This window comes from Diuraphis noxia, unplaced genomic scaffold, assembly GCF_037042655.1.
Source record: "Diuraphis noxia isolate RWA-SAM2 unplaced genomic scaffold, SU_Dnox_SAM2 contig0007, whole genome shotgun sequence".
Taxonomy (NCBI): Eukaryota; Metazoa; Arthropoda; class Insecta; order Hemiptera; family Aphididae; genus Diuraphis; species Diuraphis noxia.
Window position 1 is genome coordinate 1,817,656 of NW_028301717.1, and position 17,290 is coordinate 1,834,945.

General features: G+C 32.2%; 2 protein-coding genes across 2 annotated transcripts in view; both read right to left on the bottom strand.

Moving 5' to 3' along the window:
* The window catches only part of LOC149054383 (uncharacterized), a 138,733-nt gene that overhangs the window by 29,615 nt on the left and 91,828 nt on the right, over positions 1–17,290 (bottom strand). The gene's annotated exons all lie outside the window — the stretch shown is intronic.
* LOC149054384 (uncharacterized) lies at positions 12,726–16,556 on the bottom strand. The gene is made up of 2 exons (XM_089230375.1): positions 16,017–16,556; positions 12,726–13,837 (listed from the first exon to the last, which is right to left on the bottom strand). The coding sequence occupies exons 1-2, from the start codon at positions 16,150–16,152 to the stop codon at positions 13,062–13,064; spliced, it is 912 nt and encodes a 303-aa protein (XP_089086501.1). The 5' UTR covers positions 16,153–16,556; the 3' UTR covers positions 12,726–13,061.

The following is a 17,290-nucleotide window of genomic DNA, read 5'->3' on the forward strand; positions in this document are numbered from 1 at the left end:
CAATAAGGCATATAATTATAATAATAATTTATAATTAAGTATATACTACTCGCGCGTACTTCTGCGGCCGTCGACCAATGAGATATTCCCGTCAGTCATAAAAATATAGTGATAAAGTTCTGCGGAGATTAGATTGTGCGCGTTAGGTAGGTGCTATATAAACTGTTAAACGCACATCGAATAATATTATAATAACATAAAGACGATTAAAACGACGGCAGTATAACGAAATTTTCGCGATAATACTCGTAACGTACAATATTTTATAGCACTTATAACACTTACATATCGATGTGGTTTTTTCGAGGTGAATGAATACAATATAAGAGCGGGAACTATAATAATAACAATGTATTACACATCATAATAGGTCTACGGTGAAAAATAAAAAAACTATGAGACGAAGACGCACGCTCGAGTGTGTGTGTGTGTGGTAAACACTTTGGACTGTCAAGTCGGAAAAATCGTGAAAAAGAAATCTGCGGCACAATAATATATCGATAAATAATTTAATACAATAAATCATTATTATTATTATCGACAGAAGACACACACATTGAACGGCGACGATGACGACACTGCCAATAATATTATATTATTATGAGGTTTCGGCGCATGTGACTTTGCAGTGAGCGCCGCCATAGGAATTGCGCAATTATTATTATTATTATTATTATAACATACAGACAGACGTCTGTTGGGAATTATTTGGTTGAATGAAATAAAACCGTATTTTATAAACCCTTTGACGTGTCGTTTCGAGTTCTCATAAACACACTGCACACTTGCGCGAGTAGCACACGTCATTGGATATTTTATACGTACCTAAACGATAACAATTATTATCTACCCACATTAGTTGAAGGGCATGCCGTGAAAACCAGTAAAGTCCGTTTTTTAGTGTTTTACAGCAAATGAACTTAAAATATAATAATAATAATATAACGAGGTTTTCTATTGTGGAGGAATAATCGCTGAAGTCCGGAGTTTTGGTGATTTTTCGATGAATTTTATTTACAAAAAGATATAAAATTTTGAAATGAAAAAAAAAATGATAACCATGAGGAAAAATCAGGCAAGTCGGTGGATTTTGTGTCAGTCCTCTTATATTAACGTTACGATACTAAACAGATTAAATCGGCACTTGAACAGCGTGATGGTGTTCCAGGAATCCAAAAATGTAATTTATAGACGGACGGTCATCGATTCCTCGAATGTGCAAAGCTCCGCCATCGAACGATGTCTAATAATATGAAAATCATTATCCCTCCACGGTGTAGAATATAAAATAATAAATCATACGAACCGGAGAGCCGAAAATCTGTTGGCAGTCGACAAAAATATCGACGGTTATCGTTGTATATACACTATATATATACATGTACCGACTATACAATAACGTTATGTAATTATATGGTACGACATTAGCGACGGTCAAAGGCGTTTAAAAAAAAAAAAACTACATTTTTATGGCGGAGCAGTCATGGTTAATGCAATATATTAAATGCGCTTTTGACGCAATCCGAGCAGAATAAAACACAATAAGGTTCCAAACAAAATATGTACAAAAAATGTAATTTGTTTCAAGTTTTAACTCATATCATAACCATAAAGCCGTTACGTTGTAAGTTGTAATACAATTTTTAGCACGGTATATTGAATCACAAGCGAACAGCGTGTTTTTAATATAAGTGACTTTTTTCTTCGCATTAAACAAATAATAATAACAATAAAAAAAACAACAGTAAATTATAAACATTTATTTTTACTGTTTTAATAATAGACTGAACACGAATAGTGTGACTCACTGAAGTGAAAACTTTGATTTTCGACTACATTTTTCTGCAGTAGGTTACCTATATACCTAATAGGTATATAGTGATATAAAATTATACAAAAATAGTAACTTATAAAATTAAATAACGATTTTTAAGTGAATAAATTATTAACTAAGTCTAGGCGAAAACGTTACACGAAATAATAACGACGAATATTATTATTTTGGCCACATTTCGTAAGGGTATAATATGATATGATAATATGATTAGTTCGTATATGTTATTATTACTGCGAGATAAATTAATAATTATATTCTTATAAGTAAACAATAAAGAATTTATTAAACAAAAGTGTCCAAAGTGATAAGTTATAGAAAATGTAATAGGGAAAATCAATCATCCACAAATACATTTCGGTAACTAGCTCGCAGGTTTACTCAGCGAATTTCTCTCAAGCCATAAATTGTTTAAACAATCGATGTACATATTTTAAACGAGCTGGCGCATTGTTTACGGTTTAAATTTTATTTTTTTTATATAAATATATGAGTTAACATGCGTTTCTTTTGATCGTAATATGACGATAACATTTTAGGAATTTAATGTTGCCAAACGAACTAATTATGTATCAATAATATTATGATATTATTTATTAAGACTTTCCCAAAATTAGTATGTTTAATTAAATTTAATTCGTGAATATTTAATGTGGATACATTTTTGTCGAGATTTTGAGATTGTTATTACTTAAAAATCGATTTGTTAAATTTACTTCAACCCGTTTAGTTGTATAATCAATTTAACGTTCTCCGATACTCAAGGCTAGAAATGAGAATTTATGCAAAATATGCAAAAAGGTCGCTTAGTTTCATACTGCACACATATAATATACAAACCATGTACTTCAGTATCAGACGACAGACGGTATAACAACTATATCTGCTTGCCTGATGTACTATATAATAAAATTTGAACAGAACGAATCGTAAAAAGATTACTCCGAACTGAAAAACGACATATTACGATGCTCTACTTCTAAAATTTAAACAGAAATACCATTAATTTTTATATTATTTATTAGTTCGTCATGACGACGCATTGTCTTAAATTTCATTCGAATCAGTTATTAAAATAAAATATGGAAACTGTCATAAACAATGCAACTACGGTCGCTTTAGTTATAGTAAATATATTATGTATAGTCGCTTTAGTTATAGTAAATATATTATGTATAGTCGCTTTAGTTATAGTAAACATATTATGTATAGTCAGTCAAAAATACTTGCAAAGCAATAATAGGTAACTATTTAGGGTATGCGTTTAAGAGGGACGTCGAGCCTATCGTAAAAGGCAAAAGTTGTTAACTTGGCTTTCCTTTTTGGTCTTAATTAACTTTTACCATGCTGTAGACAGGTTACCAATATACAACCATCAATTATAATTTATTTATTATTAATTATTTTGTAATTTATAATCAATGATCCAAATAATAAAAGATGAAAGAAAGGAATATTTATAAGCACAAAAGCCCGTTTACAGAGTCCTGACTGCACCTATAGATCGAAAAGGATGCAAAATGTTTAATGAGGCGTTTCAATATTTTCTGAAATACTAGAAACGCTTATTTATTTGTATAATAATTAACAATACTAAAAAGTGGGAAACAATATAATACAACCATACGACAATAATATATGAAGCTATCAGTACCTATATAAACCTAAAAATTATAACAACAAAGTATATTAATATTGCCTTAAGATAAAGTAATATGTATTTAAAATGGTCTATCAAATATTCCGAATTTTAAAATATTTCGTTTAATAAGCGAAAATGTTAGATGAGCATATCATCCATAAGCAACGTTGGCTAGAAAAAAACTTTATTGTGATTTTGGTTTAATGAGAAAGTTTAAGATCGTAAATAATTACCTAAGGTGGGCATTAAAACAAAAAATGTCCTACTTTTTTTTTTTAATATGATCAACGTGCATAAAATAAAATTGGACTATCACGGGCTCTTCAAATTATAATCAAATATACATGTATATAAAAAAAATGAGAGAATAAAATACGACAACGGATTTTTTTTTAAGTCAAGTTTCAATAAATTATGTAACAGAGTCGTACCTGCACTCATACCTGTAACGAAGAAGGAACGGTGTATTAATCATCACAACGTAGCCAATTAATTTGAATCATGTAGCTAATGTATAAATCGAGAAATAAATGGTTTAAAAAAAAAAATCGGTTTTTTTACAAAATTAACAGTTCCAAATCTTAGTCCAAGATATCGTGATTGATACTCCGGAATTAACATTTTTTAAGATTTGAACGCAATACAAGTATATAAGGTGGGTTTCCTCACCCTATGTGGTGGACAGCGTACACCGTTGCTTCGGGCTATAACTATATATAGGTCACCACAATGTGTAAACACTGATCGGATATCCTAACCTAACCTTTAGTAAAATCAAGTCACACCATGCGGTGGATGTACGACAATATTAAAAATGATTCAGAGATATCAACTTTGAGTATGACAACTTACAAGTTTATAATATGGTCTAAAATCTGAACAACTGCGGTTATTAAACATAATATTTCAAATCAATATACTTAATTATTATATTGTTTAAACGCATTCAAGGTTGACGTTATGTGGGTGACGAATGGATTAGCTAGCGATTTATTTGTGTCCTGTTGAGTACATATTGTTTCAAAAACAACATTTTTACATGACACTGTTAGGAGGTCCAGGTAAGCACTGCTTAACACCAATAACTACACCCTTGCAAAAGGTAATACTGTCACAAATGTTTTTGTTTTTATTATTTTGCGTATAAATATATGTAATTAAATACAAACAACCAGGTGGGTATTCGCCAGCTAGATTTTTCAGTTATATTACGGACTGATCAAAAGTTTTGCATCGCCATTTCAAAAACCGAAATTACGTCTCCGAGTGATCGATGATATTATCAGTTACTGAGTGCCTGCAGTGCAAAGGGAGGAGGATTGAACCGGATAACTCGGATGACGATATGCGATGGAGAAATATTACGTTAAATAACAATATACTCACTGACGATTATATAATAGAATAACGAGACGAAATAATCGATTTGTGATTTCGTGCAGCAGCAGAGACAATATTAACGATGGGACGAAAGTGTTCGACTTTGACGGAGTTTGCGCGTTTAATGCGAAATCATATCGCCGTAGTTCTGTCAATATCAAGTATGAAAAATCGAGTGGACAACAAACAATAATTGTCTTCGGTCATCGGACGGAAAAATCACTACGCGGCGGTCACTTACTGCGTTCGGATGCATACTGGCCGGGACTACATAATATTATTACTATATTGCGCGTCGGCGGGCACCGTTCAGCGCCACAACTACCGGTGACGGCGGCGGCCACGTGGGAAACGCGCCCTTCGGGGATGACTCAACAGCAGCTATCGTACGCACAAACCATAATATTCCACATAATAATATAATACGGCGTAGTATGCGCGGCGGACGTATTATTGTATAGCATAATAGCGGTTACTACCAGTGTAGGTATTTCTGGTTTCTGGTTCCGCGTCGTGTACTAACAACTGACGTCTGGTAACGTCGTCGCGTTTTTATGAATGAAACTCGAGACCAGACGTTCCTCGACGAAGGGGGTCCGCTCCCGAGCTCGGCATTCGATTATTCCCCGTTCCCGGTCCGACGCGTATTTTTTTTTTCATTTTCAGACGCACTGCGGCTCGCCGACCGGAACGACGGTCGCGTCGTAGTAAGACGTGTTGTACGCACGTCATGTCCGATAGGTATAATATTTTTTTATTTATAATATTATAATATTACAGTGTTCTTGTTGTGGTGGTAGTGTTATCGTATAATTATAATTTCGTTATTCACCGTCGTCGACGGCGAGCGCGCGCCCAAACAGCTGACTACGTGCGTTGCTGTCTTGCTGACGAACCCTCGTGGTTTACGACGTGATCATGTAGAATACGTAATATTTTAATATTTACTATCGTTGTTGTTATGATTACGCGTAAAACCTCGTGTATTGAAATACAATTAATCGTGATAAAACGTAAACGTTACATTTTTTTTTTTTTTTTTTTTTTTTTTTTTAGTAAAAGAAACTTTGTAAACAATTAGCTAAATGTTACATTATATTACTGTATTATTACTTACGGGCAACACTTGAAACTTTCTATACAAAAAAATATTAGGTAGGTAGTATAAAAGTGACGTCGGCGGTATTTCTATGGTTTGAGTTGAAAACCTAGCGGCGGAGGTCCGTTCTGGGGTTCCGTCGGAAAACGCGGCGACGGATATTGCGCGTGGGTCGCGCGATCTTGTCGTGGCGGGGGACGGACGAGCGGCCACAGTGGACGTCGGCGGGAGATCTCGCGCTCGCACTGTTGTAACAGCATCGCAACCGCCGCTACTGCTGTCGCCGTCGCCACCGCCGCCACCACCACCACCGATGATCCGACGCGCCGACGATGTGTGCGCGCCGTGGCGTTTCGGTGGGATTTTTTTTTGAATGTCGTCGTCGTCGTGGCCGTCGGGCGATGTTGCGCATGCGCGACATTGGCCCGACGACGAGTGGTGTCTACGCGATGAGATGGCGATAGGTGTGTGGAGGGGAGAGTTAGACACCGCCGGTAAGTTGCTCGGCCACGGTTGGTGATTGATGGGCGGTGGGGGGGGGGGAGGGAAAGCGCGTACGCGTGGTGCAAGGAAATCCCGTGCGGAACCCGACGCGATTGCAGACGGACCGCCGTCGCGGTCGGGTCGCGCGCCGGATTTTTGTTACGATGTATTATTTTGCTGTACAATTCGATGTAAATAATGCTTAGGTGGTCATGTTTGTCACGCGATGAACGCCGAAAGAATTCGTATGCCTATTTTTACTAACCATCACTACAGAACGATTACGAAAATACAACAAAAACTAAACAGGAACAAGGATGAAGCGATGCAATCTTGAACTGGAGGACACAATTTTGGAGGAGGGTAGGTTGTGAATTTCACTCCCTCACAATCTATCAGACTTTAATACAATACGAAATGAATAATATTGGTAGCGTAAGAAAAACTTTAAAATGATATTATGATACCTACATTTTATTGAACGGCGAATCTTGCTATTTTGAATTTTACAGTACTTCGAAGAATTTGTATACGAAATGAACTGATTTTCCTGTCCTGTTCTTGTTCAGCATTAAATTAACGTATTTATGTACGTCAGATTTCCCATAATATATTTCATATTATTATGTTGGTTATTTAGATTAGGTTAGGTTAGGTCATCAGTCAGCACTTAAAGCTTATCATTACTATCCATTGACTATAAAATGTGTGCAGTAAACTATATCTATTTGATAAGCTAATTAATAAGAGCTTATCAACATTCGATATATCTTCGTGAATTATAAAATATATTTTGAATCAACAGCTCGGTGTCACAAAGTTTCGATAACATGTTGAACTTTTGTTTCGGTCTCTCGAGATTTTGAAATCTCAAGGTTCCAAGTACATATAGAGAGTTTTAATTATGTACACAATTATTGCAAGGGGACCGAAAAAACAAAATTCGGTCATTGGAACTTCGAGAATTCCAAAGTATGTTTTGAAATATACGATTCATATTCATATAATGAATGGGTAAATAGATACTAGCTGAACATAGCTTGTTAGTTAGCCTGTGTTTATCTATTAGCTAAATTAGCTTATACTTTATCAACTAGACATTATAACTTTATCTAATCTGTCATAAATTTGAGTCAGTGAGTCATAATAAGCGGCGGGTACCGGATGCTTCGACAAACAGCAAAATTCAATATACCGAAATAATTCAACATGTAAATCTAATGCTCAATGAGCACTGCTGACGGATCCAATTGAGTACTCCTCCACATAAGACTTTTATGACTTTCGCAGTGCGATAACGGGAATAAATTATAATATATAACAACAATCCAAATAGTATGCGATCCCCGTCGGACGGACACGGTTGCGCAGACATGTAAAATGATACAATTTCATGATAATAACATAATATTAATGCCCGATGCGTTATTGTATAATAAAATGAAGTGCACGACGACAACGTTATCGAGAGTATTATTATTAATAAGGTTTTTCGCATCTCACTATAATATAATATAATATAATATGTACGGCCATTACAATATCACATTGTACAAAACATTCCTCGGTGATTATTGTCGTTCGCCTGCGATTACAATTTTTGTTTTCGGATGGTCATGGCCGTTGTCGTCGACGACGTCATCACATCATCGTCATGTTCGTCGCTGTGGTCGCATATTATAACAATCACATTAATGTATGGACATAATTATTTGATCACCGCCCGTCGACCGCTCATCGCGTTTTATCTTTTATAATATGTTAAAGGCGACACATGCAGAACTTTCACACGTGAGATTACAACCGTATATAAATGTGTGTGTGTGTGTGAAATAGGCGATTTGACTGCTGTAAACAAATTAATATTATTGTTAGGCATACGCCTTTGTAATTTTTGCGGTATTAGTGGTTAATTTCGTTTATTTTCAAGTCCGAATACCGCTCAGCTTTCCGCAACAACAACGACCAAGCACGACTATATGAATGTTTCATTATTTTCCTTCAGTCAACCCGATTACGTTCGCTATTAGTTATTAATTATAGAATTCTGGGAAAATAAAATAGAGATGATGGAATAACTAAATAACTAAATAATAATAATATATACGAACAGCAGAGTATACTTATAAGTTAGTTATTAGGTCAGTGCTAAAAAAAATAAATCCAACTGTAATATGATGGCATTTTATCAACATTGTTGGTATATAAATCTGCTGCAGCCGATCAGATAAATATAATCACTAAACATTTTATTCATCTCTAAAAAAGTCTATACACCGCTGCAAAATGCCGAGTCGCTAAACATGATTTAATTATGAATGAATCGACACAGGTAAGCTATTTGATAATGGTCACTCAAACGTGATTTAGCGGCCAACGATTGGTTTGTTAAAAGTTATAGAGAACGAATCGATTTTTTATACGACCCGAAGGCATGGACGTGTCACGTGTGTAGTAATGCAATTTAAAAGGCGAATAATCGAATAACATTATATTCACTAATGCGGCAATATGTCGTAGTGTTATTAACGACGGTGTGGATGTAGATGAAAAAAATAGAAAAAAAATCAAATCGGCGGAATTATGTATGCATAATATGTGATGACGACTGCACTGTTGTGCGTGTGTGTGTTTGCTGTGTACCAACGAGGAATCGTATAAATAAATATTATAAAGTGTGTGCGTGTTTAGGTCGATAAGACGCGACTCGTTAGGGAAAAAATCATATTGCAAATGTACACACACACACACACACATTCGCGGTGGTGTTTGCCGACGAAAGAGACGCAGAGGTGAAATTATAATAAAGAGAGCATACAAATAAGGTGTCAAGTATATAAACTTTATATGTGTGTGTGTGTACGCGCCCGTGCGCGTGCGTGTGCGTGTATTGAGGCGTTTCAGCCGACAACGTGTGCGCGCCACGAAAACCGTACGTGATGACGTTCTACAAAGATTCCGAAAGTCTTTTCTCTGCTGCAGTCATTTTATATACAAACATCACACGCGAATTTCTTTGAATCGCTGTGCAGTATATAATGTACACACAGATTCCGTGCGAAGAGTCGACTGTCAACAGAGTTTGAAATGATGTTATTGCGAGGTATCCATTTATAATAATAACACATAATAATAACACATAATAATAACAAATATAAGCAGCAACTTATTTTATTTTAGTAAATACGTGTGTGCGTGTGTGTTGTATCATAATCGCATAATACAATATACGTAAACCTTGTGATGTGTACATGGAGCCGAGATGCGCGCGAGTTCTTTAGGTATAATACAAGTTAAAAAGTAGGAACGTCGATCGATCGAAACTCCGAGCAGCCATACAGGGCGTTTCGCCTGAAATCATACTCACCCCTTTCTTTTATTCAATTACGCAATATTGTTCGAAATCAGATTTTTGAATTCTTAAACATACTTATCGAAGCGACCACAATTCGAAATTCACGAGATTTTTGTGCAATGGAAACACAACACTTCCGTTTTTCATATATTATGATATATCCTTTTCTTTACTTAAAGCTATATACTGTAAATAGTTTAGAGGATAATTGTTTGAAAATACTGACGGATAAAATTCAAAATTAGAACCAGTAGTTTTTGAGTTATTAAAATATATGATATAAGGACTAAGGGTAATTATAATATAAGTTTTGAAAATTTGGTCAACAGGAGACTATTATTGTAACTTGAAAATTTTAGTTAGAATATTAATTATCCAGTAATTAATCCATCAACATTTGTAATGTTTGTAAAATTGGTCCAAGTATAATAAATAATAGATCCAATATTACATCAATTTTTTATTTTTTAAAACAATATTATCTTAGAAGTATAAAAACAAACAATTTGACTGCCGAGAGAAACTACTCGTTCGAATTTTGAATTTGTTACAACAAAATTAAAAAAAAATATATATTTATATCAACTGAATAATGTACAGTAAAAAGGAGTAGGTAGATGAAGGAGTATTTATTTGAAAAACAGAAGTTTTTTGTTATGCCACAGGAACATAATATAATAATATATATATATATATAATCTTTAATTATTATGTATAAAATATCTCAAACATTTTATAAAATATTCGAGCCTTAAAGTTTAATGTATATTCATAAAAGTTCCAAAAATTGGAATAATTAGATTTCATGTTATTATTAGATAGTCTAAAAATTGTGATAAATACGCGTTTTGGCGAATCTCCCTGTATACATGATATAAAATATCTGTACCCACGCACACGCTAGGCGGAAGGAAAATCGTTTCCTGATACGACTACGTGATGTATGTATGTTATTATCATACGTAATACGTACGCCACCAACGCACGGGATTGTTATTATTTCAATGTACAGAAACCATATTATATAGGGTGATTCACCAAGTGCACTCACTCCCATATTGTCATCAACAATAATATACATTTTATTCGAATTCCGATTTTCGAATTTTCAAGTACATATCTACTTAAAGACTACGTTTTTAAATACTTATAGGTACGTTTATTATACGATTTATATAAGGAGAGCTGCGTAGCGATATAAACATTTTTTTTAATCAAATTAAAATCAACTTTAAAAAAAAAAAATGTTTGGGTTTAGGGTTTATTAAATAAAAAATAAAAAAAAATTAAAAATGTGTTTTTTCTTAACCCACAAAAGATGCTAATAAATATAAACATTTTAAACAGTCATATAATAGGACAACGGTAAATAGGTAGGTACACAAACTAACCTTGTCTCCATTAATCACACATTAGTTTAAAACCACAAAAGGTACAGTTTAGAGGATATTTACTTGCAACCTCAATACCTACGCATAAAGTTAAATATGCTCATATATTATACAATTAATTCGTTTTTCAAAATTGACTTTGAACTAACCTGGAAATTTTCTAAAAAAAATATCATCTGATTAACGATTTACCGATGAAAAATGAAAAAACGGCGATTCTCAAATTCTAAGTAGATATATGTATAATGCTGTATTTTTTTCAGTTGTACCGAAAATCACAATAAATTTGTACTAATTGTTGTTGGACTATCGAACGAGAATAATCAAGTCACCCTGTACCCACACAACTATGTATATCGGCTGAAATATGACTTATGCGAATGTTTAATATAATCGAGCACGATGGTCCACTGCAGTGTATAATACTATTAACGTAATAATATAATTATTATCTACACGCAATACGAAATGTAAACAACAACGGCGTGTTCGTCGTGAGATCTATATAATAATATAATATATTATAATACAGACGCCGACTACGTCAGCGAGTGTTGGCGAGGGTGAGTTCTATATTTACGAAACATTTACTATAAATAATAATAATAATAATATTTATAGTGTCGTATATACTGTCTCCCCCGGGCCGTTTTACGAGTGGTATGGATTTTGTACTTAATAATATTGTATTTATGATATTATTACGTATATATTATGGCGTTAAACAGCACAACAAAAGTATCAAACATTAGGTTAAAGTTTAACAAACGATTTGCTCCACAGACTATCTAATAATAAGTGTTCCATTTGCCGTATACCTAACCCACTACATACGACGAAATGTTAAAATGTGTTAAGATAGCAATAATATATATAAATAGGTACGATTATTGCTCACATTTACACCGCCGCGCGCCGTGAGGGATACAATAAGTGCAAATATAGTATAATGTGCTATTTTAAACGATTTCAGCGATAATTATTCGTCCGCGGCCATCGGACTTGCAGTATACTGTACCTTAGTCAATGGTCAGACTAGACCCGACATCGGCCGAATATTTTTCGGGCACCATCTGCCGAATTATCGGGGAAAAAATTCGTCCGATGAAAATGGTCAGACTACAACAGAATTTCGGTTGAATTCACCAGAATTATGAAATAGTCAATATATGGTTAAAGTTCTAATTTAACTAGTTACAATTCAACACTCAGTCACTATGGACGTCACTGATGAAATGTATTTATTAGACACTAATCCAGTTATAAAGTATTTGTTATTGACTAAAAAAAAAGAAAAACAGTTTTGGGTTAATGATATTTTTGAAGAGAGGGAAAAATTTGGAGAATTTCACACACTTTTCCCCAAGCTTTTAGTTCAACCGATTAAATTTTTCGAGTACATGCGAATGTCTCCTAGTACTTTTTATTATATTTTAGAAAAAATTCAACCTTTTTTAGAAAAACAATCAAATTTTAGGAAATGCATTACACCTGCGGAAAAATTAACAGTTACTTTGAGGTAAGTGCTACAAATAAAATAAAATATTATAACCTTTAAATACATTAAATAATATGTTTTATTCTTTTTTTTTTAATGTTTATGTAATTAAAACTTATATGTTAAGTATGTTTTGTATTTTAGAAAAATTAATAAAAAATAAAAAACTGGCTATCAACCTTTTTGTAAAAAATTAAAATACATTAAAAATATTCCACTGTTAATGGATTGAAAATCCTTTAAAAAAAAATCTTAAGTAAAATATGTTGAAATAATAAAAAAGAAATTTTACAACTTGTATAAGGTGTGAAACTTTGTTAGACTAATTAAATCTACTAAAACATTATAAGTACATCTTGAATGTATTTTAATAATATATTTATTGTTGTGTCCATGGTGTAAATGAACTAAGATCAGTAGCTGTCTGTGAGCCCGTACTGTGCTGTCCGCTAGATACATACTGCATGTTGTAGGTTTCATTTAAGTTTGTTAGTGTGTCAGACTGACTTTGAACATAAGGATTGAATGGCTTTGACGTGCAAGTAGATGGTCTTGTAGAGTTTTCATAAATATCACGGCGTTCCTCTTCTTCCATAAGTACTTGTTGCAACTTAATTCTTACTGATAATTTTCTCTGTTTTGGTATATCTTTGAGATGTGGTAACAAACTCATTAAAAAATGAAAATCTTCATCGTCCTTGTAATTATCACTATTTTTTGAATTATTTTTAATAGTATCGAACCGTTTAAGTTTTTGTTTTTCAATTTCTATTAAATCTGCTATCGGATCATTTTTTATTTTTTTTCTCTTCATTGATGTTTGTGAATTTGAATAGACTGCAGAAGACAGATCGGGATTTACAACTGATTCTTCGAGACGATCTTGATCTTGATCAATCTGTTCTTCTTCAGATACTATATTGTTGAACAAACTTATTTCAGGTGATGATAGCCCTTCTTCGTGTGTTTCTTTTTGAATGTTACAAACCGTTTTTCTGGGCATTATAGTGTCTTTTAAAAAGGTCATATTTTCGTAAAATTTCCATTGTGATGATAAAACGTCAGGTGTCCCATCGCCAGTATTACGTTTTTCTTTGTTGCACTCTTTTCGAAAAGTGTCTCTTAAATTTTGCCATTTAGCTTTTAAAGTTTCGCCTAAAATTATAATAATGATAATGCCAAAAAAAAAGTAATAATAAAAATTATAATACCTAAAAATAATGCTAAAAATATAATAAAAAAATAACTACATCACATTTTCGTGTTGTAATTTAGAAGTAAGGAAAAATGGTTTATTTTTTTGGAATTTTTAAGTTGTTTATTTTTTTGAAAAGTGACATATTTTTTTTTGCTTTTTTATTTATTTATATAATACGTATTTTTTTTTTATTATCGTTTAGGCATCAACAACGAGGTTATTAGCCTTAAGTTTTTAAGTATAATATGTATTATGTACAAAAATATAATATTATAATATATTAAATATAATAATATATTTACTTCTTTAAGTTGTATAGCTTGTGTTAAAGTAGAGAGTTAGCTTTTGACAATCTCAATTTTAAATATGAAAAATCAATTAACAGGAAAGAAAGATTACAGTTAAGAGAGTTTAAGACTATCAAAATAAGTTTAAGTTTAAGTTAAGTGGAAAAAAAATATCAATAATAACTTTTTTCAGAGTAAAGAAATCTTTGAAATTTAATACAATGTTCCTCATATACATTATTCTAAATTAATATACTAGAATATCAAAAACAAAATAGCACAACTTATTGTTTTACAATTTTATCAAAGATTCAAATTTTTGATATATTATTTTGTCAATATATGATATTTTTAAGAATTTTCGTAAGATGATAAGATACAATTTTTTTTTTTTTGCAAATTGTATGTTAACTATTTATAAACGTAGAAACTTTAAACTTTTAAAGAATACTAATATAATGAGATTTATAAATAAATTAAAATTATTATAAAATTTTTTTTCAAATTTTCTCGACATTTAAACTTTATAAGTAAAAAATTTGTTCCTATATAGTTTTTGGTATAACTCTTAACAGATGACTGTTGTAGATACATGACATTTTCACTAACTGTATTTACATTATAACTTTCTATACACAATACAAATTTTCAAAGTATTTTGACATTTGCTGTTTACGGACTTTTTCAATTATTTTTAGGTTTCTTTCAACTGGAATGTCATATAGGTCCTTAGCATTTTCTTTTCGTATGGCTCATAATACAATTGGAGAAATTATTTATGATACGTGCAATATTATTTGGAAACTTTTTGCTAACATTCACATGCCATTCCCTACTACAGATATGTTTTACAAAATTGCTCAAGACTTTGAGATGCTATGGAACTTTCCTAATTGTGTGGGCTGTATTGACGGCAAGCATATTCGTATAAAATGCCCAAAGAACACTGGTTCCATGTTCTATAATTATAAGCACTATTTTTCTATCCATCTACAGGGAATATGCGATGCTAAATATAAATTCATTGCTATAGATGTTGGAGCATACGGAAGACAAAGCGATAGTGGAGTTTTCACAGCATGTAATATTTATGAGCATTTGGAGGGAAATACATTTAACTTACCACCAAAAAAAACACTACCTCATTCAACTTTTCTTATGCCATTTGTATTATTGGGTGATCAAGGATACCCATTAAAAGAATACCTAATGAGACCTTATCCTTTTGATAATAATTTGGACAAAACAAAAGAAATTTTCAACTACCGCTTAAGTCGTGCTAGACGAATGATCGAATGTACTTTTGGTATTTTAGTATCAAAATGGAGGTGTTTAAAAACTGAAATACAAATTGATCCAAAACATGTTGACACAATCTTAAAGACCATTTGTTTGATTCATAATATTATTATAGACCAAGAAGGTGTAGACGAAACATTAATTTCAAAAATAAACCAGAACTTAACAAATCCAGATTTAGTTCACAATAATACATCAAGACGTAACAATCGTTCAAAACAAGAAGCGTATACTATACGAGATAAATTTAAAGAATATTTTAATGATATTGGTGCTGTCAGTTTTCAGGATTACAGAAAATAAAAAAAAAATGTTAATTTTAGTTATGTATTTTTGTAGATTATATATTCTATCACTTATTCAATACTCATTCAACTTATTCAAACCTTAACTAAATTACCTATGTATTTACATTTTACAAATTGTATAACAAAATACTGTATAATAATTAATAATCATAATATTAAATGTATTATATTATTATGAATTAAATACATTTGTCATGTATATAAATTGTAATTGTATAAATAAATATTGATTTAATACGTACTTTTGACTCCCATTTCTACAGAAATTTCATTCCACAACTTTCTACAAACGTCTCTGTTGTGGTAACATTTTGATTTGATGTTCCACAAAGGCTCTTTTTCAAATACTAAATTGATTAATTTTTCACAGTCAACCATATTTACGGCAGAATAATGAAATTTAAAATAATTCAAAATAGTATTAACAAACTATGACAAGTTACTTAACTTAATGATGTCGTAGGTAGTTGAGTAGACAGTATTGAGTTTATAGTATTATATTAATATGTAATCGTACTACTGATCAAGGAAAATGTCGAAAGGCAAATGACAAAAATTATAATTCAATGTTTTTATAAAAATAAATCCAATACAATTTATTTTTATTTTTAAAACTTCCATAATTAAATAATATACCTACATTTATATATTTTCATTTTAATTAAATAAACTATTTCTGGCCGATTCGGCCGGAAAAAACAAAATATTTTGTTTTCGTCCGGCGTCGGCAGTATACGGCCGTATTTATCGGATATAATGTGACCGGTGCAATTTAATTTCATGCTTTTATTTTATTCGGACGTTTTCGTCCGTATTCGGCAGAACGTTAATTCGGCCGATGTCGGGTCTAGTCTGACCATACCCTTACACATAAATATTATGTTATTGGATTAAACATACACCACTACAGGGACGCCGATTCGATGAAAGAGTATATAAAAACAGCATCGAAATAATAATGATATAATCATAGTCGTATAGCGGTTTCGTCAATAAGCGCCGCCGTTATTAATCTTTGCGCCGAATAAATCAAATGAATTATTCTCCGTCAAAATGTTTTTAATTATATACGCGCGAAGGGGAAATATTGTGCAATAATGACACCTGCAGCGAAACGGTCGCGGTAGCCCGTGGGAAAGGGTTAATGATTCGCAATAAAAATATACATTAACACGGGTGGTGTACAAATCATGTCACGATGGAAAACAGAGGCCATCACACACGATATCACGATAACCATTTCACGTAGAAGATGATAATATATACAGGGCGATTCGAGGAGCACGCTAACGTCATTTTTCAAAGTTAAGAATTATACTATAGCCCATGATGGTAGTCATGAGTTTAATAAGACATAACATGATAATTAATACCATAATAATATATTACCATTTCATAATTTCTAAAAATTTCTGAGTATGTAGAATGAAGTAGATTCATATACGAGATATATTTTTTAATTTTATAAAACTATTTTGAAGTACTATAATTATACATCTAACTATTATATCCTTAT